General features: G+C 47.4%; 1 protein-coding gene across 2 annotated transcripts in view; it reads left to right on the forward strand.

The window, feature by feature from the left end:
* The first annotated feature begins 5,746 nt into the window (after positions 1-5,746).
* The window catches only part of ZNF558 (zinc finger protein 558), a 36,963-nt gene continuing 22,911 nt past the window's right edge, over positions 5,747-19,798 (forward strand). The window contains exons 1-6 of one of the 2 annotated variants that reach the window (XM_064381936.1): positions 5,747-5,826; positions 6,619-6,710; positions 14,507-14,838; positions 17,124-17,234; positions 17,753-17,841; positions 18,469-18,595. In XM_064381936.1, the coding sequence (XP_064238006.1) occupies positions 14,814-14,838; positions 17,124-17,234; positions 17,753-17,841; positions 18,469-18,595 (352 nt within the window). In that variant the 5' untranslated portion in view covers positions 5,747-5,826; positions 6,619-6,710; positions 14,507-14,813. Of the gene's footprint in view, positions 5,827-5,889; positions 5,955-6,618; positions 6,711-14,506; positions 14,839-17,123; positions 17,235-17,752; positions 17,842-18,468; positions 18,596-19,798 lie in introns of those variants that run through there. The other variant, XM_064381937.1, reaches the window with a different exon arrangement.

Below are 19,798 nucleotides of genomic sequence, written 5' to 3' on the forward strand. Positions count from 1 at the left end.
AACACGGTGAAACTCTGTCTCTACTAAAAATGCCAAAAAAAAAAAAAAAAAAAACTTTTAGTCAGGAGTGGTGGCACACACCTGTAGTCCCAAATACTCAGGAGGCTGAGGCAGGAGAATCTCTCAAACCCAGGCGGAAGTTGCATTGAGCCAGTATCTCGCCATTGCACTCCAGTCTGGGTGACACAGCAAGATTCCATCTCAAAAAAAAAAAAAAAAAAGATCTCATGTGGAGTCCTAATAAGATAAATAAGTAAGCAACAAGGAAGGGGCCCCTGGACGGGGGAGAACAATTGTTCTGAGAGGTGGCTAACTGCAAACAACCCACTGGCATGACATCTTCTTCCAAAAGACCTCGGGGTCTGCACATAGCCCTAGCAACACAACCTTATCTGCACACCTTATCTGCACATAGCCGCCTCCAGCACGACCCTATAAAATTCCCTCCAACCTCTGCCTCTTTGCAAACAGCCCCTTTGCTGTGCTGCCTGTTGCACCCTTGCAACCAATCTTCATACCTTCTCTAATAAATCTGTCTTTCTTTACCTACGACTGTCTTGGGAAGTTATTTTACCACCCACAACACCAGCCCCAGCCAGTTGCACCTGCAATGTCTCATTAATTTTTACATTGATTGCAGGCAGGAATGATAATATGTTGGCTATGATTGCATGCACAAATGATAATATGTTGGCTATCATGGGTTAAAATAGACTTTCAGAATTCATTGTGTGGCACGCTATCTGTGGCTGAGGTGCTATATTGGTGCTTATCTAGGAGTTACCACCAGACAGCCTGTGTTCCATGCATGCTTGGTTGGTTACACAGCTGCATAGCCTTCAGAACAGTCAATATCTCATTAGATCCATGTCCTTGGGAGAGGGTTAGGCAATATGCAGTTTGTTTCCATGGGATGTCTCCATCCTTAGCAATTTCTTTGGGAATTATATGACACCTGTCATTTCTGCAGGTGACCTTGCCCTGGAGGAAGGTGCTAGTGGGGCTGCTGATCGTCAGGGTAGAATTTCATCCTTGCAGTCTCTCCTGTGTATGAGGAGATCTGCCTGGTCCATCTTGGGGCCTTCCAGCTGTTACACTTCAAGTTTCTTTACCTCGTTCTCTTCATCATTAACCAAAACATGGAATGGAATATTTTGTAGCTTTTTTGTTTTTTTTTGAGACGGAGTTATCTCTTGTCGCCCAGACTGGAGTGCAATGGCTCGATCTCAGCTCACTGCAACCTCCACCTCCCGGGTTCAAGTGATTCTCCTGCCTCAGCCTCCCGAGTAGCTGGCATGCACCACTAAGCCCGGCTAATTTTGTATTTTTAGTAGAGATTGAGTTTCTCCATGTTGGTCAGGCTGGTCTCAAGCTCTTGAATGCAGGTGATACGCCCACCTCAGCCTCCCAAAGTGCTGGGATTACAAGCGTGAGCCACAGTGCCTGACCCTTTTGTAGCAATTATTTTATGCATCAGCTGGTTAGGTGGACGCTACTAGTTGTTTTCACTTTAGCAGAGTTAGGGTAGCCGGAAGTAACTATCAGGGTGTAAAGTATCCTCAGATTTCAGGCACTCTGTGGGGAAAGTGAGAACCTGTCTTGTCCATGAGGCCAGTGTGAAGGGTAAGGGTCTTTATCCCTGTCACACGGCTTGAGGCCAAACTTTGCACTTTGCCTTCTGCCCTCCAGCCAGAGAAGTTTCTAGCAACCTCCATTCTCGGCAGAAAGGGTCCAGGCATTATATGATGGTCAAGCTCTAGATTTTGTGGGTTACGATGTTGATACACACTGTCAACTTCATTCTGCAGCCAACTTCTCACATCTAACAGTACAGCCTGAATGTAATTTAATGTAACTAAATGTACATTGTCGTGATTGTTTTAACGCCCATGAATGTCATTTCATACCACTACGCCAATACTTATTTTGCCATTGTTACTAATCTTCTGCTATTAAATAGGAGGTAGATGATCAATCCTTTTTAACAAGGTTCAAACATTTCTCTGATTTAGATCATTGTAAAATTGCTGGGTTGATAAATGTGCACATTCGTGCAGCTTTTGGTATGTGTTACCAAGTACCTTCTGAGAAAGTAGCACTTATCAATACCACTAGCAGAGGGCAAGGTCATTCATTTTCTAATCTCTTGATGAACTGGACACTTAAAATGTTTTGCATTACTTGAGAGGCACAAACATAATGCTGTTATTTTAATTTCTATCTCTTTGCTAATTCAAGTATTGGGTAATTGTATGTATTTGTAAAGGTGTGTGTGTTCATGGCTTTTGTATTTAATGATGTTTTTAATGGCTTGTTCATCTTTTGCTTATTTATCCAAAATGTTCTTTATATAATAATGATATGAGGCCATGTGTCATAGATTTTTATAATTATTTATCCCCCGTTTGTTTTGCCATTTAATTGTGTGATGGTATAGAAAATTAAGATGCACTTAGGCTGGGTACGGTGGCTCATGCCTAAAATCCCAGGACTTTGGGCAGCCAAGGCAGAGGGATTGCTTGAGCTCAGGAGTTTGAGACCAGACTGTGCAGTGTGGCCAGACCCTGTCTCTACAAAAAACACAAATATTAGCTGGGCGTGGTGGTGCACGCCTGCAGTCCCAGCTTCTTGGGAAGCTGAGGAGGGAGAATGTCCTGAGCCCAGGAGGTTGAGGCTGCAGTAAGCCATGTTTGCACCACTGCACTCCAGCCTGGGTGACAAAGCAAGACTCTGTCTCCAAAAAAAAGAAAAAAGGAGGAGGAGGAAAGAAGTAAGAAGAAGGAGGAGGAGGAAGAGGAGGAGAAGCAGGAGGAGGAGGGGGGAAGTGGAAGTGGGAGGAGGAGGAGGAAGGACGAAGAAGGAGGAGGAGAGAAAGAAAGAGAAAAGGAGGAGCGGCTCACATTTTTGTAGTATTTTACTTTTTCCACTTTTATTCGATTATTTTGAAGCAGCAGCAGCACTCACATTATGTAGTATTTTTCCACTTTTATTCTATTATTTTGCCTAACTGAAAAATTTGTGTATATTTCTACATTTTTTAATACGAACTTTATTCAGTTACCATAATATTCAACCTTTTAAAGTGTACAGTTTAACGGTTTTTAGTATATTCACGTGGTTGTGCAATCATCACCACTATCTAATTTTAGAATATTTTCATCACTCTAAAACGAAATCCATACCATTATCCATTTCCACCCATTTCCCTTTTCCCCAACCTTTGCCACTAATCTATTGTCTCTATGGATTTTCTTATTCTGGAAATTTTATTTAAATTGAATTACATAATATGTGGGGCTTTTTATTTGTGGCTTCTTTTACTTAGCATGTTTTCAAGGTTCATCCATGGAATATGTATCCTGTTTTATTGAGGAATAATAATCCATTGTATGCATATACAACATTTTATCCATTCATCAGTTGATTGACATTTGGAACATATGAAATTTTGAGGTATTATGTATAATGCTGCTATAAACATTCATGTACAAGCTATCATAGGAGGAAATGTTTTCATTTATCTTGGACATATACTTGAAGTAAAACTGCTGGGTCATGTGGCAATTCTATGACTTTTTGAGGAACTGTCAAACTATTTTGCAAAGTGGCTGCACCATTTTACAATCCTGACAGCAATGGATGAGAATTCCAATTTTTCCTTGTCTTTGCCAAATTTATTATTGGCTATATTTTTAATTGTAGTTCTCAGGTGGCTGAAGGTAGTCTAGGCAAAAATGAAATGAACAAATTCAAAATTCAATATACTAGGAAAGTTCACTGTGGAAAGAATGGTCTGTTCAACAAATTGTGCTGGGACAACTAGATGTCAATATGCACAAGAATGAAATTGGACCTCTCCTTCACACCATGTACAAAAGTGAGCTCAAAATAGATGATAGACCTAAAGGTAAGAGCTAAAACTATAAACTTCCTGGAAGAAAACATAGGAGTAAAACTTTGTGATATTGGGTCAGGCACTGGTTTCTTATATATGATATCAAAAACAGGTGGCAAAAGAAAAAATAGATAAAATGGACTTAATCAACATTTAAAAACATTGATGCTTCAAAGGACACCATCAAGAAGGTTAAAAAGACAACCATGGACTGAGTGAAACATTTACAAATGACTTATCTGAAACGTGACTTGTATTCAAAATATATGAAGACTTGCAACTCAGCAACAAAAAGATATCCAATTAAAAGTGAACAAAGAGTTTGTTGTTGTTGTTTGAGACTAAGTCTTGCTCTGTCACCAAGACTGGAGTGCACTGGCGCCATTTTGGCTCATTGCAACCTCTACCTCCTAGATTCAAGCAATTCTCTTGCCTCAGCCTCCCACGTAGCTGGGACCACAGGAGCTTACCATCACCCTGACTAATTTTTGTATTTTTAGTAAAGACGGGGTTTCAACATGTTGGGCAGTCTGGTCTCTACTTATTTTGTTCAGTCCATATCCATGGTGTATAAAACAGTGACTTGTGGGGTGGGGGGGGAGTAATAGCATTTATTCCATGAATATGACTACAGCATACACACATACACACACATACATGTCCACACTGTATCTGAAAAGATAGAGTAGAAAATTATGTTTACCTCTTAAGCAAAAGAACTGAAAGACAGTGGTGGGAGAATATTTAACTAACTGTACCACTCTGAAGTTTTCCTGTATATGTATGTATGCCCCAGTCCTCCCTGCTCCCCAAAACTCTTAGTGGTAAATCCCTATGTTCTGCCTTGGGAAAGCAAGTTGTAGACAAACGTGCATATATAATCTGATTCTATTGGGCTGTATGAACACAAGGAAGTAACTATACCAACCATCTAGAGATCCAAGGAAAGCCCCATCCCTGAATCTAATCTTCCACAGTCCCCGCTCCTGGGCCTATCCCAACCCACCCACACCTTACACCCTTTTATTCATACCCAGATCCCTGCCCCTACAACTGGTCTCCACCCACAGTCCCGCCCTCAGAACTGGTCTACGCCCACCATCAGCCCCGCCCTCAAGCTTGGTGCCACCCATAGCCCCGCCCCTAGAATTGGTCTCCGCCAATCAGCACTGCCCTTCAGGGCCGGCGCACCAACAGCCTGGTCCTCGACCTCAGTGATGCTCGGAACTGGTCTCCGCCCACAGCCAGGCCCATCCTCTAGGTTACCCGCTCTCATCCCCGCCCCGGAACTGGAGGTCTCCGCCGTCAATCCCACTACACGCCTGGTGCCGCCCACAGCCCCGCCCCAGATCTTGTCCTCGCCCCTGGACCAGACCTCTGCCCACTCAGCCCCGCTCTCCAAGTCCTGTACCATCCATTCTGAGAACTGGTTCCCGCCCCCAGATCTGGTCCCCGCCACTGGAACTGGTCTCTGCCCAGTCACCCTCCAGACCTGGTACGGCCATAGCCAAGACCCCGCCTTCAGCCCCGCCCCGGAACCGGTCTCCGCCTAAGTCAGCCCCGCCGCCACAAGGCGCGCGCGTGCCCCAACAGCCTGGCTCCGCACCCCCCATGGCCGACCTTGCCCCCGCTACTGCCCCAGCCCAGGGGCCAACGTTGTGCTCACTAAACAAACTACAACACCTCTGGGCGAGGCTGGGGGTGCGCGGCCGCCGATCCCTCCCGCCACGCATGCAACCTAAGCGCCGAACCCCTAAACACGGCCGACTCGCCGCGCAAACCGGAAGTGGACGTGCAGCGTGGCTCGCCTCAGACCGGAAGCGGAAGCGCGGGGCGGTGCCGTGGGAGGAGCCGCGCGTGGGGCAGCGGGGAGCGAGTCCATCCGTCTCCGCGAGTCGGCGCTTTTGTCCCCGCGGGAGGGGCCGGACTTGGTGAGCGGCGGGCGGGGACTCGGGTCGGAGTCCAGGGGCGACGTGGGCCGTGGGCACCGCCAGCCCCGGGCCCTGTGTCCCTCCCGGGAGCCGCGTTTCCGTCCCTGAGGCCTCGGCTGTGTGCTCAGGTCAGCCCGAAGCTGCTGTTTTCTCCTGGGTCGGGGCCCCTGGCCGCGGTCGCCTACTCAGAGTCCCGGTCGCCCTCATCCGGGGCCATTCTGCGCCCCAGGGGACTTTTGGCTGTGGCTGGAGACTGTTGTGATTGTCACAAATTTTGGGCAGGGGAGGCTGCTACTGTCACCTAGAGGGTGGAGGCCGGGGAAGAGGGACGCTGTTTGCTCTTAAAGATCCTACGTTGTACAGGACAGTCCCCCACAACAAAGAATTATCAGTCGTGCCAAGTTGGGAAACGCTGCTCTAGGGCCTTTAAAAAAAAAAAAAATCTCTCCAATTCTGAATAAACTATATAAATTGTTAAAAATTCAGCTTAGTCACTTAATAGGGCCTCTAAGTGACAAGGTATTTTTAAAGCCTCTGGAGTCACCTTACAATCTCTCTCCAGACTAGTAAGTTGAGCAAGTCAAATGCACACAGCATCAAGCTGCTTTCTCCCCTCTTAAGGAACACATGGCCGGATAGGAATCAGGTAAATCCAGGCTGGGCCCTTATTACACATTTAATCATTGAGTACCCAAAAAAAGTGAATAGGATGGTGTTTCCAACAGGTGTATCCAACAACTGTACAACCTGTAAAAAGCCTCGAAAGAAGTCTTTGTGCCTTTTTATTTCCAGGTGAGAAAAGCATCATTCAAGCTCAGATTCCTGCTGAAACCAGCCACAAGGTCCACCTGTCGTCACTGACACGTGGGTTTCTGTGTGACCAGGTGAGTACAATGTGGAACCTACAGCAAAGTTCCAGCAGTCTCTGCTGTGTGGAAGAACTGCTAATGGGCTTTTCCTGTGCTCGAGTTGTAACCACGTGAAAGTCACTAAGAGTGAAGGTTTCTTTTTTTTTTTTTTTTTTTTTGAGAAAGAGAGAGAGAGAATAGGAAGGAGGAAAAAGGAAGAGAAAGAGAGAGAAAGAATGGGGAGGAGGGGGAAGGAAAAGAAAGAGGGAGAGAGAATGGGAGTATTGCTTTCTTGCCCAGGCTAGAATGCAATTTAGTAATGGGTATTGAAAACCTCTTTTATACTGATAATTATACTTAATGATGTAGTCAGGAAGGAATAAGGGTAGAAGATAACAAACAAACAGCCAACCAATATTTAATTTAAACCTATGAAATGCTATGGGATTACTGAGGAGTGATTTACTTCCAATTATATAGTCACCTTTGGAATAGGTGTGAGGTGGTAATGTATGTTTTGTGTATTTGAAGTGGAGAGTTCTATAAATGTTTATTAAGTTTACTTGTTCCAGGTCTGAGTTCAAGTTCTGAATATCCTTGTTAATTTTCTATCTCGTTGATCTATAGAATCGTTAGCTCTTCTTGTTGCATTGATTCTTTTGCCATTATGTAATGTCATTCCTCGCCTCTTTTGATCTTTGTTGCTTTAAAGTCTACTTTATCAGAGGCGAGAATTGCATCTCCTGCTTTTTGTTTATTAGTTTATTTTTACTCTCTGTTTGATTGGTAAATCTTCCTCCTTCTCTCTGAGTCTTTGTGTATTGTTGCATGTAAGATGGGCCTGGATGCAGCATACCGATGGGTTTTGGCTTTTTATCCAATTAAAATATATATAAGTTTAATACCGGCGTTTGATGCTAGCTGGCTGTTTTGCCCATTAGTTGATGTAAATTTTTTATTGTGTTAAAGTTCTTTGCTTTTTGATATATTTTTGGAAAGGCTGATATTGGTTGTTCCTTTATATGTATAGTGCTTCTTTCAGAAGCTCTTGTAAAGCAGGCCTGGTGGTGGTGAAGTCTCTAAGTACTTGTTTGTTCGCAAAAGATTTAATTTTTCCTTCGCTCATAAAGCTTAGTTTGGCTGGATAGGAAATTCTGGGTTGAAAGTTCTTTTCTTTAAGGATGTTAAATATTGGTCCCCACTCTTTTCTGGCTTGTAGGGTTTCTGCTGAGAGATCTGCTGTAAGTCTGATAGGTTTCCCTTTATGGGTAACCTGACCTTTCTCTCTGGCTGCCCTTAGTATTTTCTCCTTCATTTCAACCCTAATAAATCTGGCGATTATATGCCTTGGGGTTGGTCTTCTTGAAGAGTATCTTTGTGGTGTTCTCTGTATTACCTGGAGTTGAATATTACCCTGCCTTGCCAGGTTGGGAAAATTTTCCTGAATGATATCCTGAAGAGCATTTTCCAACTTGGATTCATTCTCTTCATCACATTCAGGTACACCTATCAAACGTAAATTAGGTCTTTTCACATAGTCCCATATTTCCTGGAGACTTTGCTCATTCCTTTTCATCCTTTTTTCTGCATTCTTGTCTTCTCGTTTCATTTCACTGAGCTGGTCCTCGACTTCTTTCCTTCTGCTTGATCAATTCGACTGTTTAAACTTGTGCATGCTTCGCGAAGTTCTCGTGTTGTGTTTTTCAGCTCCATCAATTCACTTATATTCTTCTCTAAATTGTCCATTCTTGTTAACATTTCGTCAAACCTTTTTTCAAGGTTCTTAGTTTCTTTGCATTGGGTTAGAACAAGTTCTTTTAATTCACAGAAGTTTCTTATCACCCACGTTTTGAAACCTGCTTCTGTTATTGGAACACACGTGTAATCTATTAAGCCTTGTTCCGTTACTGATGAGGAATTGCAATCCCCTGTAGAGGGAGAGGCATTCTGATTTTGAGTATTCTCTACCTTTTTACGCTGGTTTCTTCCCTTCATTATATATTTGTCCGTCTGTTGTCTTTATAATTACCGACTTTCTAACTGGGTCTCTGACGTCCAACTTGTTGATTCCCTGTGCCAAAATCTGAGCAATCCACTGAGCCGGCCAAAACAGCGGTGTTAAGATTGATGGTGCTTTTCTGCCCGGGAATCTCCGGACTCTGCACCAAGAACTGGCGTGCTAAGGCACCAGCAAAACCGCCACGCCGGCCACAAGAGTCGCCCTGGCGACCCGTGGAGCTCCTCCACTGGGAATCTCGTGGTCCGTGAGCAACTAATATTCGTCTGAAAGTGTGGCGTCCTCTCGTTCTTTGCGCTTTCACTGGGAGGTACGTGCCCGAGCTGCTAATCATCAGCCATCTTGGATCTCTCTGTGAAGGTTTCTTAAAAGTTCAAGGTAGGCAGGGTGTGGTGGCTCACACCTGTAATACCAGCACTTTGGGAGGCCAAGACAGGTGAATCATGAGGTTGGGAGTTCAACACCAGCCTGGCCAAGATGGTGAAACCCCATCTCTACTAAAAATGCAAAAAATTGGGCATGGTGGCAGACAACTGTAATCCCAGCTACTTGGGAGGCTGAGATAGAGAATTGCTTGAACCTGGGAGGCGGAGGTTGCAGTGAGCTGAGATCATACCACTGCACTCTAGCCTGGGCAACAAGAGCAAAACTCCATCTCAAAAATAAAGAAAAAAATAAAAAGAAAAGTTTAAGGTAAAGAAACAGAAGTATTTATGGTTATATGTGTGTACATAAGGAAATATAGTTACTTGCAAATAAATATGTGTAACTGTAGATAAATACAGATTTTCTGGTATGCTATAATACTAGAAGTTTCTGGATTTTATATGAGTATAAATATAGAAAATATTTATGTATATATGTAGTATTACAAGTCTTCCCACTGATAACTAGCAGGACAGCTCAGCAACATTCTTAAGACCTGTTTGATTTGACTTTTTTTTTTTCTTGAGACCAAGTCTTGCTCCGTTGCCCAGACTGGAGTGCAGTGGCGTGATCTTGGCTCACTTCAACCTCTGCCTCCCAGATTCATGCAATTCTCCTGCCTCCGTTTCCTGAGTAGCTGGGACCACAGACATGTGCCACCATGCCCAGCTAATTTTGTTTGTATTTTTAGTAGAGATAGGTTTTTGCCATGTTGGCCAGGCTGGTCTCAACTCCTGACCTCAGGTCAAAGTTGCTAAGAATACAGGCATGAGCCACCACACCCGGCCATCAATTTGACTTCTAAAGGCATATCAGCCCTCCACCAAGCTTCAAAATATAAGGGCATTTGTAAAAAAGGATGATCTGAGCTTCCTTGTTATTAATGTGATTAGTAACAAATTTAACGTTGAATTGACGAGCGACCAGGTGTGTTTTGAGCAATGAGATTTGAAATCATTTGGAAGAATATTAAGCAACAACTTATAGATTGAAGGGTAGGGCAGTGGTTTCCAAAAAGATTGTCCTCTGCACCTTGCCTCCTGTATTAGTCTGCTTTCACACTGCTATAAAGAACTACCTGAGCATTTTCACACTGCTATAAATAACTTCCTGAGACTGGGTGACTTACAAAGGAAAGAATTTTAGTCGACTCACAGTTATGCATGGCGGGGGAGGCCTCAGGAAACTTATAGTCATGGCCTAAAGCAAAGGGAAAGCAAGGCACGTCTTACGTGGCGGCAGGAGAGAGAGAGAGAAGAGGTAAACGCCAGACTTTTAAACCATCAGATCTCATGAGAACTTACTCACTATCAGGAGAACAGCAAGGGGAAGTCTGTCCCCATGATTCAGTTACCTCCTACCAGGCCCCTCCTCTGACATGTGGAGATTATTATAATTCAAGATGAGATTTGGGTGGGGGGATGCAGAGCCAAAGCATACCATTTCTTAACAGGAGTTAACTTCATTTCTTAAAACTCCTCTGAAATAGCAGTATGGTGATTCATATTGCAGAGAATGATGTTAAGTAATCTTCTATTCAGTTGTGGGGTTTTTATAATTGTGTGTGTTTGCACCTCTTCCATTCTAGCATTTCTACAACATTCTTGAGGGAGTGTTTGCTTATCATGCAATCATGCAATAGATATTATTTGAGTGCACAGTTTATGGTGACTAACCATCTTCATTCATTCAGGACCAAGGGATTTGCTAGGGCACAGGACATCCAGTGTTCAAACCAGGACAATCCTTGGCAAACTAGGTCACCTCCATGAGTCAGGCCCTGGGTCAGATGCACAGCGACCCTGGAGGACCCGAAACAGGCCCTGTCTTACCTCCATAAAATTTACCTTCTAACAGGGAAGATGAATTTTAAACAGTGAATGACAGGAGTGATATGGGAACTTGGCCAGAGGGAACAGAGAAGCTTTCTGGGGAAGGATATTTAGCTTGAGAGCTTAAGCTGTTGTAGAACTGCACTGGGGTCTGCTCATCTGGTGGTGCAGTAAACCCAGATGTTTACATTGAGGGTTGCTGCAATAGATAGAAAGTCTTCTTTTATGCAGAACAGTAAATAAGGAGGACCAGACCATTAAATGCTCAAATCCTGGCCCCCCCAGTGGCTTCTAGGCAAGGATTTTTTTTTTTTTTTTTTTTTTTTAAATGAGACAGAACCTCACTCAGTTGCCCAGGCTGGAGTGCAATGGCGCGATCTCAGCTCGCTGCATCCCCTGCCTCCTGGGTTCAAGTGATTCTCTTGCCTCAGCTGTCTGAGTAGCTGGGATTACAGGCACATACCACCACACCCAGCACATTTTTTATATTTTTAGTAGAGACAGGGTTTCACCGTGTTTGCCAGGCTGGCCTCGAACTCCTGACCTCAGGTGATCCACCCACTTCAGCCTCCCAGAGTGCTGGGAGTACAGGCATGAGCCACCACACCCGGCTAGGCAAGGATTTTTAAAGGCAATGGTAAATTACAGAAAAGCAGACGCTACAGGCAATATCATAAAGCAATGCATGGAGGTTACGTGCTGGTTTAGACCTAAAAAGACAAGGATATCTTGAAGCAGGAGCTTATAGGTCATAGGGAGATTCAAAGATTTTCTTATTTGTAATTGGTTAAGGAAAAGAAGCTTTGTTTAAAAATTTAGGGTCTGTAGGAAAATGTTAACTAGCTTGGGGAAGTGACTTTTCTCCAGGCCCCTCAGGAAGAAACTTAGCACAAAAGACGTTCAGCCTTCACTTCCCCCTTATCTGGGGTCTCTGAGCCAGCAGATCCATTCAGTGGGGGTCCTCAGTGGGAGTCCCAGCCTATGAAAGGCAACTCAGGGACACAGGTTGTTATCTTCAGTTTCATATGGAAAGCAAACATCTCTGGAGCCTTAACTTCTTTGGCTGTTGTTTTAGGTTACTATTACCTTCTTGTTTAACAAGTTTCTTATTTACTTCTGGGGCTAGCTGGATGCCTGGAATTTCTCTTTAAGGATCTTCAGGATTTTCCTTTATTTTCATGCTGGGGGTTCACAGGCCCCTAAAAAAGAGAATTGCTGTTTCATCTCCAAGTTGGGGTCAGATGTAGCTAGTCACAGGGCTCGACTGGAGTGAGGGGACAGGGATATATCAGCACTGCCTGTTGAGGAAGCTGCGTAAGGAAAGTCCCCTGCAGCAGGAGAGAGGCTGCCGTGCTCCTTACGCTGGGAACACGGGGATGGCTGAAGCCAAGACAAGAACAGGGAAAGAAGCCGGGCACAGTGGCTCACGCCTGTAATCCCAGCACTTTGGGAGGCTGAGGCAGGCGGATCACTTGAGGTCAGAAGTTCGAGAGCAGTCTGCGCAACCTAGTGAAACCCCGTCTCTACTAAAAGTATAAAAATTAGCTGAGTGTGGTGGTATGCACCTGTAGTCCCAGCTACTCAGGAGGCCGAAGCAGGAGAATTTCTTGAACCTGGGAGGCAGAGGTTGCCGTGAGCTGAGATTGCACCACTGCACTCCAGCTTGGGCGACAGAGCGAGACTCCTTCTCATTAAAAAAAAAGAGAAGAACAGGGAAAGAGGTGTGACTAAGACCAAGAGGGAGGCAGAACCAGACCAGGCCTCACCTCAGACTGTTCTGAGGCCAGTGGGAAAAAACTGAAGAGCTGTGGGCCGGAGGGTGATGCGATTTGCATGTAGTGTAAGCATGTGGATTAACAAGGACCTCAGGATTCAGAAGGAAGATGTTTAAGAGGCAAGAGAGAAGGTGTTCTGAGGTAGCTTAGGAATCAGATGTTTCTTCCCTAAGCCTGGATGATGGTCTTGGAGTAGGAAGGATGTAGAAAGAAGAGACCTGGGAGTTAGAACTGAGAGAATGTGTTGCTGCTCGCTTTCATCCATGCCTTGGTCAGAGGGCTCACAGTGCCCACTGTGCCCCAGCTCCTGTCTGTGCAAACCTGCAGGCAGCCCCCTTAGTCCAGGGCTATGTGCCCTTTTTTACTTTGCCACTCACAGGGCCTCACCTCTGCATCCTCAAGGAAGTCAGGCCTCCACATGTCTAAGCCCTGTCCAGCATGGTAGCCACTAGCCACATGGAGCTATTTCAATTAAACCAATGAAAATGAAACAATTAAAAATTTGTTTTCGGGCCAGGCATAGTGGCTCATGCCTGTAATCCCAGCACTTTGGGAGGCCGAGGCGGGTGGATCACCTGAGGTCAGGAGTTCGAGACCAGCCTGGCCAACATGGTGAAACCCTGTCTCTACTGAAAATACACAAATTAGCTAGGCTTGGTGGTAGGTGCTTATAATCCCAGCTACGAGGGAGGCTGAGGCAGAGTTGCTTGAACCTGGGAGGCAGAGGTTGCAGGTTGCGCCACTACTCCAACCTGGGTGACAGAGTGAGACTCCTCAAAAAAAAAAGAAGAGGGCAAGAGGTGTGACCAAGACCAAGAGGGAATGTGAAAAGGTGCAACTGCTGTGGAAAAGTTTGGCAGTTACTCAAAAAGCTTTCAGTGGCAAAAACCGCAATCACTTTTGCACCAGCCTGAAAGCTATCACAGTTTATTCAACCAGTCCCCTACTGATGGTCATTTGTGGGGTTTTCAGCCCTTTGCGATTATACGAAGTCCCACAGTGAATTATCTTACACGTCTTTTCGTATTTGTATACCTTTGAGACAGATTTCTAGAAGTGGGATTCTAGGAAAGAGCAGATGTTTTTTGTAGCCTTGCTTGACATCAGCAAATTTCCTTCCGTAGGGGTTGCCCCCAGCAGTGTGTGAGAATGAAGGGTGTGGGCCACTGTGTCTCTGTTGACCTGACAGTTAGGAAATAGTACCAGAGTTGCTGTAATCTGCGTCTCCCTGTGAGTGAGGTCACTGGCAATTCCACCAAGGGTATTGTCCTTGGGATGACAGTGGGGAAGCCAGATTGCACCACATGAGGACTGAGGAAAGGAGACAGAGTGAAGAGCTCTGGCTGGGATGGGGGACACAGACTGGGCAGTAACCAGAAAGAAAGCTGTGCTCCAAGCATAGGCTCATGGCAGTGTGGAGGATGCCAGATCAGGCTTGAGGGGCGTGAGGAGTGTAGCAGCAGAGGAGAGAGCTTCGAGCATGGACAGCTCCTCAAAAGCAGGAGGGTGGACCCCAGCCAGAACTGCCCAGCAGGCCCCATGGAGAAGGCAGGCGGCTCCTTGTCTGCGATGGGAGGAGCGGGGAGAGCAGGGCGCAGGTTGTGGTGCTGGCAGCAACACAGGAAAGTAGATCCTCCTTGTGATCGTTACCCTGAGAAGTGGGATCCTGATTGTCTGCTGAAAATGAGATGATTTGTCATCTCTTGATGCCTAACAAATGATCTCAAAACATAGTCACTTAAAACAATGACCGTTTATTGTCTCTCTGTTTTTGTGTTTCAGGAATTCAGGAGTGGCTTGGCTGGAAGGCTCTGGCTGGAAACTTGCAGAAGGCTTTCAGCTGGGTCCGCATCATCCGAAGGCCCCACTGGTACTGGGGGCCCCTCCATGGCCTGCAAGTCAGAACTGGCTGTTGGTGGGAGGCCTCCGTTCCTCTCCACCTAGGCCTCTCCACGGGGCTGCTTGAGCATCTTCCCAGCATGACAGCTGGCATCCCCTAGAGCAGCATCCAGGAGACCAAGGCAGAAGCTGCAGTGCTTTCTAGGACCTGGCCCTGGAAGTCACCCCTGCACCAACCCCGGTGTCTCCTATGCCGTATTCTGCTGGTCACACAGGTCAGCACTAATTCCATGTGTGTGTTGGGCCTACACAGGGTGTGAGCACCAGAAGGCTGGGATCACTCATTAGGAAGCAGTTACCACAGAGGGGACAGGGGAGGAGGTGTGAGGTAGGATCATCCAGCAGGGCTGAGGGTTCTTTTCATGTTGGTGACTGTGTTCTTCCAGAGTGGCAGCATCACAGCCCTTGCACAGAGTCATCTGCCTGAATGTCCCCTGGAGCGGGTGGATGATGGAAGTCACACCTGGCTAGAGTTCTGCTGAGCTGGCCTGATGGTGCTGGGAGGGAAATCAGCTGAAATGAGGGGCAGCTGGGTGAGGATGCAATCAAGAGAGCGGGTGGCTAAGGCAGCATGGTGGGTGGCCAAGGCAGAGTCCAGGAAGAAAAGGGGTGACCGAGGCAGTGCACAAGCAGGAGTGGGGTGACTGAGGCAGGAGAAGGACTGACTGAGGCAGAGTTCAGGCAGGAAGGGGGTGACCGAGGCACAGCACAGGCAGGAGGGGGGTGACCAAGGCAGAGCACAAGCAGGAGCGGGTGACCAAGGCAGGAGAGGGTAACTGAGGCAGAGCACAGGCAGGAGAGGAGGTGACTGGGGCAGAGCACAGGCAGGAAGGGGTGACTAAGGCAGGGGAGGGTAACTGAGGCAGAGCACAGGCAGGAGAGGAGGTGACTGGGGCAGAGCACAGGCAGGAGGGAGTGACTAAGGCAGGGGAGGGTGACTGAGGCAGAGCACAGGCAGGAGAGGAGGTGACTGGGGCAGAGCACAGGCAAGAGGGGGTGACTAAGGCAGAGGAGGGTAACTGAGGCAGAGCACAGGCAGGAGAGGAGGTGACTGGGGCAGAGCACAGGCAGGAGGGAGTGACTAAGGCAGGGGAGGGTAACTGAGGCAGAGCACAGGCAGGAGAGGAGGTGACTGGGGCAGAGCACAGGCAAGAGGGGGTGACTAAGGCAGGGGAGGGTAACTGAGGCAGAGCACAGGCAGGAGAGGAGGTGACTGGGGCAGAGCACAGGCAGGAGGGGGTGACTAAGGCAGGGGAGGGTAACTGAGGCAGAGCACAGGCAGGAGAGGAGGTGACTGGGGCAGAGCACAGGCAGGAGGGGGTAACTGAGGCAGAGCACAGGCAGGAGAGGAGGTGACTGAGGCAGAGCATGGGCAGGAAGGGGTGACTGAGGCAGGAGGGGGTAACTGAGGCAGAGCACAGGCAGGAGAGGAGGTGACTGAGGCAGAGCATGGGCAGGAAGGGGTGACTGAGGCACGAGGGGGTAACTGAGGCAGAGCACAGGCAGGAGAGGAGGTGACTGAGGCAGAGCACAGGCAGGAAGGGGTGACTGAGGCAGGAGGGGGTAACTGAGGCAGAGAACAGGCAGGAGAGGAGGTGACTGAGGCAGAGCACAGGCAGGAGAGGAGGTGACTGAGCCAGGAGGGGGTAACTGAGGCAGAGAACAGGCAGGAGAGGAGGTGACTGAGGCAGAGCATGGGCAGGAAGGGGTGACTGAGGCAGGAGTGGGTAACTGAGGCAGAGAACAGGCAGGAGAGGAGGTGACTGAGGCAGAGCATGGGCAGGAAGGGGTGACTGAGGCAGGAGGGGGTAACTGAGGCAGAGAACAGGCAGGAGAGGAGGTGACTGAGGCAGAGCACAGGCAGGAGGGGGTGACCGAGGCAGGAGGGGTGACTGAGGCCTGCATGTGGTCAGAGGACATGCGGTGAGAGAAAAAATGAGTGAACATGGTGGAAGTTGAGGAGGGAGGTTGGGTTCAGAGAGAGGGGAGTTTTGGAATGTCATTCTGGGTGGTAGGACAGTGCCTGGTGATGACCAAGCCTGAGGGGACCTGTGGAAACGTGTGGCTGATGGGGAGAGAAGGGACAAAGGGCCCTGGAGCTGAGAAACTCCTGAGACCCTGAGGGTCTTTGATGTCATCCAGAAGCTGGGACTGGAGGTGGGAGGAGTGATGGAGGCAGGCGTCTGAGTTCCCAGGGAAGGAGGGAGTAGCTGGGAATGCATTTCTGGCCACACTTGGATGGGAAGAATGTGCCATGAGACTGCACGAAGCCAAGGTTCTTAAAGGGGGTGGAGCAGAGTGGTTGAGCTGGGGACAGAGGAAGGCACGTTTTCCATCAGCTGGCCTTGAATTCATTGCCTGCTCTGCAAAATAAAGGCCCGGTGTGGAAGCCAGAACTTGCATTTGAAGAAGGATGGGAAGGATGGGCTGAGGAGGGCCTGTCCCCAGCAGCCCGAGAGGGAGGAGGCTGTGGGGACTTGGAATGTCCCATTTCTTCCAGAGCACTGTCCTGAGGGTGCTTCGGGAAGAAGGGAGGCACGTCCTGCCTCCCGGCTGCCCTTTTGCTGTCGGAGTCACAGGATGGCGGCCCTTGTCCTACCCGCCACTGGTGGTGAGTCGTGGGGTCTTAGCATTTCTCATAGTCCAGGATTGAAAGGCTCTGACTCTCAGCCTGGGACGGGAGGGGGCTGGGCAGAGCAGGTGAGGCAGGAGTGGAGCTCCAGGGGCCCAGAGAGCCTCCATGTCTGATCAGGCGGCTCTTGGGATTTGGAACTTAGGTGTTTGGGTGTCTGTGGATTTTACCTGTGTAGTGAATGTGCTGGAGCTTTTGAATTCTCCCTTTATTTCTTTCTGTGAACCTGATAAAAACACAGTGATGTCCTTGGAACCTGTTTCCTCATCTGTGAAGTGGGAATAATCTCTTCCCCAAGTGCAGTCAGACCTTGAGCCCTGTTACCTTTTGTTGGTGAGACAGGGCTATTTGGGTGTCTTAGGAGAGCTGTGGGTAGGTGTTTGCATGGGGTGTAGGTAGGCGCTGTGTGGGTATAGGAGGGGGATATGGTCAATCACAGGCAGATATGTGGGTGTTAGACAAGCCTAAATCCCTGGGACTCATTTCTCCTTCTCCAGCTGCGTCTTCCCCGTTCCCAGCCTCTCAGCAAAAAGGACACACAGAAGGCGGAGGGCTGGTTAATGAGCTCCTGACAAGCTGGCTACAGGTGAGTTGAATGCTCCTTTTCCCAAATCGTTATTCCTTTAGCCAGAAGGTTGGACTTCATACCTTCCAGCAGCCTGGAGCCTCACAGCCAAACTGGCTCCTGAGGCATCCCAGGATTTCCAGGCATCTGATGGAGGGTGAGGGCTGCCCAGAAAATGTCAGTGTGTGTGGACGGTTACTGCAGGTTCAGAGCTTTCTCCAGGGTCCCTAAGTACATCACATGCTCCTGAGAGTTTTAAGGGAAAGACAAGTAAAGGTGTGACAGTGTTCTAAGCCCAAGCAATTTATAAAAGCCATACGGAAATCGTTCACTTACCAAGTATTCCTCTGATTTCTGTCATGTCCCGGGCCCGTGCTCCCCTGGAGACTGAGAGAATAAGATCACAGGAGCCCCCAGTCTGAGAGAGAAAAGACAGTTGTTCTGGGGTACTGTGCATTAAACCTGAGGAGTGGCCTAAGGAGTCAAGCATTGAGGGCTGAGCCTGGAAGTCAGGGAGAGGAGCTCAGAACCCTGCCCCACATCTCATGCTCAGGTTTCCCCAGCCCTGGCTCTGTTCTCCTGGGCCCTCTTCCTGTGCAGTTGGTGAGGGTGGTCCTCAGCTAAACTGTGATGTTTGCGATGCTTTAGGGGTTGGTGACCTTCGAGGATGTGGCCGTGGAGTTCACCCAGGAGGAGTGGGCGTTGCTGGACCCTGCCCAAAGGACACTGTACAAGGATGTGATGCTGGAGAACTGCAGGAACCTGGCCTCCCTGGGTAAGCCTGACATATTTCTGCATTTATTTAATGACTCTTGTGGCCAGACTTGCCTTATTTTTTTATTGTGGTAAAATTCATACACCATAAAATTCACCATTTTAACCATTCTTAGATGTCCAGTCCAGTGGTTTTTAATATATTCATGGTATTGTGCAACCATCAACACTATCTAATATCACACTATTTTCATCACGCCTGGAAGAAACCCCATCCCCATTAAGCAGTCAATCCTCATTACTTCCCTATTCGCGGCTGCTGGTAACCAGTTATCTGGTTTTTGTCTTGAGCGATTTACCTATCCAGAACATATCATATAAATTGAATTATAAAATTCGTTACTGTTTGCGTCTGACTTCTTTCATGTAGCACAGTGTTTGAAAAGCTTAGCTATGTTGTTCCAGCATTTCGTTCCTTATGACTGAATAATATTCCATTGTATGAACGTACCACATTTTGCCAATTCGTTTTTCTGTTGATAAACATTTGAATTGTTTCCACTTTTTGACTATCATGAATAATGTACAAGTTTTTGTTTAAATGCCCACTTTCCATTTTCTTGGGTATATACGGAGTGGAAGGCTAGGTCACATGACATTTCTGTATTTAGGTTTTTGAGGAACTGCCAGACTTTTCCACAGCAGCTGCACCACTTCACATTCACACCAATGCATGAGAATTCCAGCTTCTCCACATCTTTCCCAGCCCTTTTTTTTTTATTTGCACTTTAGGTTCTGGGGTACATGTGCAGATCATGCAGGATTGTTGCATAGGTACACACATGGCAATGTGGTTTGCTGCCTCCATCCCCCCGTCACCTACATCTGGCATTTCTCCCCATGTTATCCCTCCCTGACCTCCCTCCTCCCCACCTGCTGTCCCTCCCTTGCCCCCCACAACAAACTCCAGTGTGTGATGCTCCCCTCCCTGTGTCCATGTGTTCCCATTGTTCAACATCCGCCTATGAGTGAGAACACGTGGTGTTTGATTTTCTCTTCTTGTGTCAGTTTGCTGAGAATGATGGTTTCCAGATTCATCCATGTCCCTACAAAGGACACGAACTCATCATTTTTTATGGCTGCATAGTATTCCATGGTGTATATGTGCCACATTTTCCTTGTCCAGTCTATCATTGATGGGCGTTTGGGTTGGTTCCAGGTCTTTGCTATTGTAAACAGTGCCGCAATGAATATACGTGTGCAT

This window comes from Aotus nancymaae, unplaced genomic scaffold, assembly GCF_030222135.1.
Source record: "Aotus nancymaae isolate 86718 unplaced genomic scaffold, 86718_ANA_hifiasm-v0.15.2.pri h1tg000028l, whole genome shotgun sequence".
In the NCBI taxonomy this organism is placed as follows: domain Eukaryota; kingdom Metazoa; phylum Chordata; class Mammalia; order Primates; family Aotidae; genus Aotus; species Aotus nancymaae.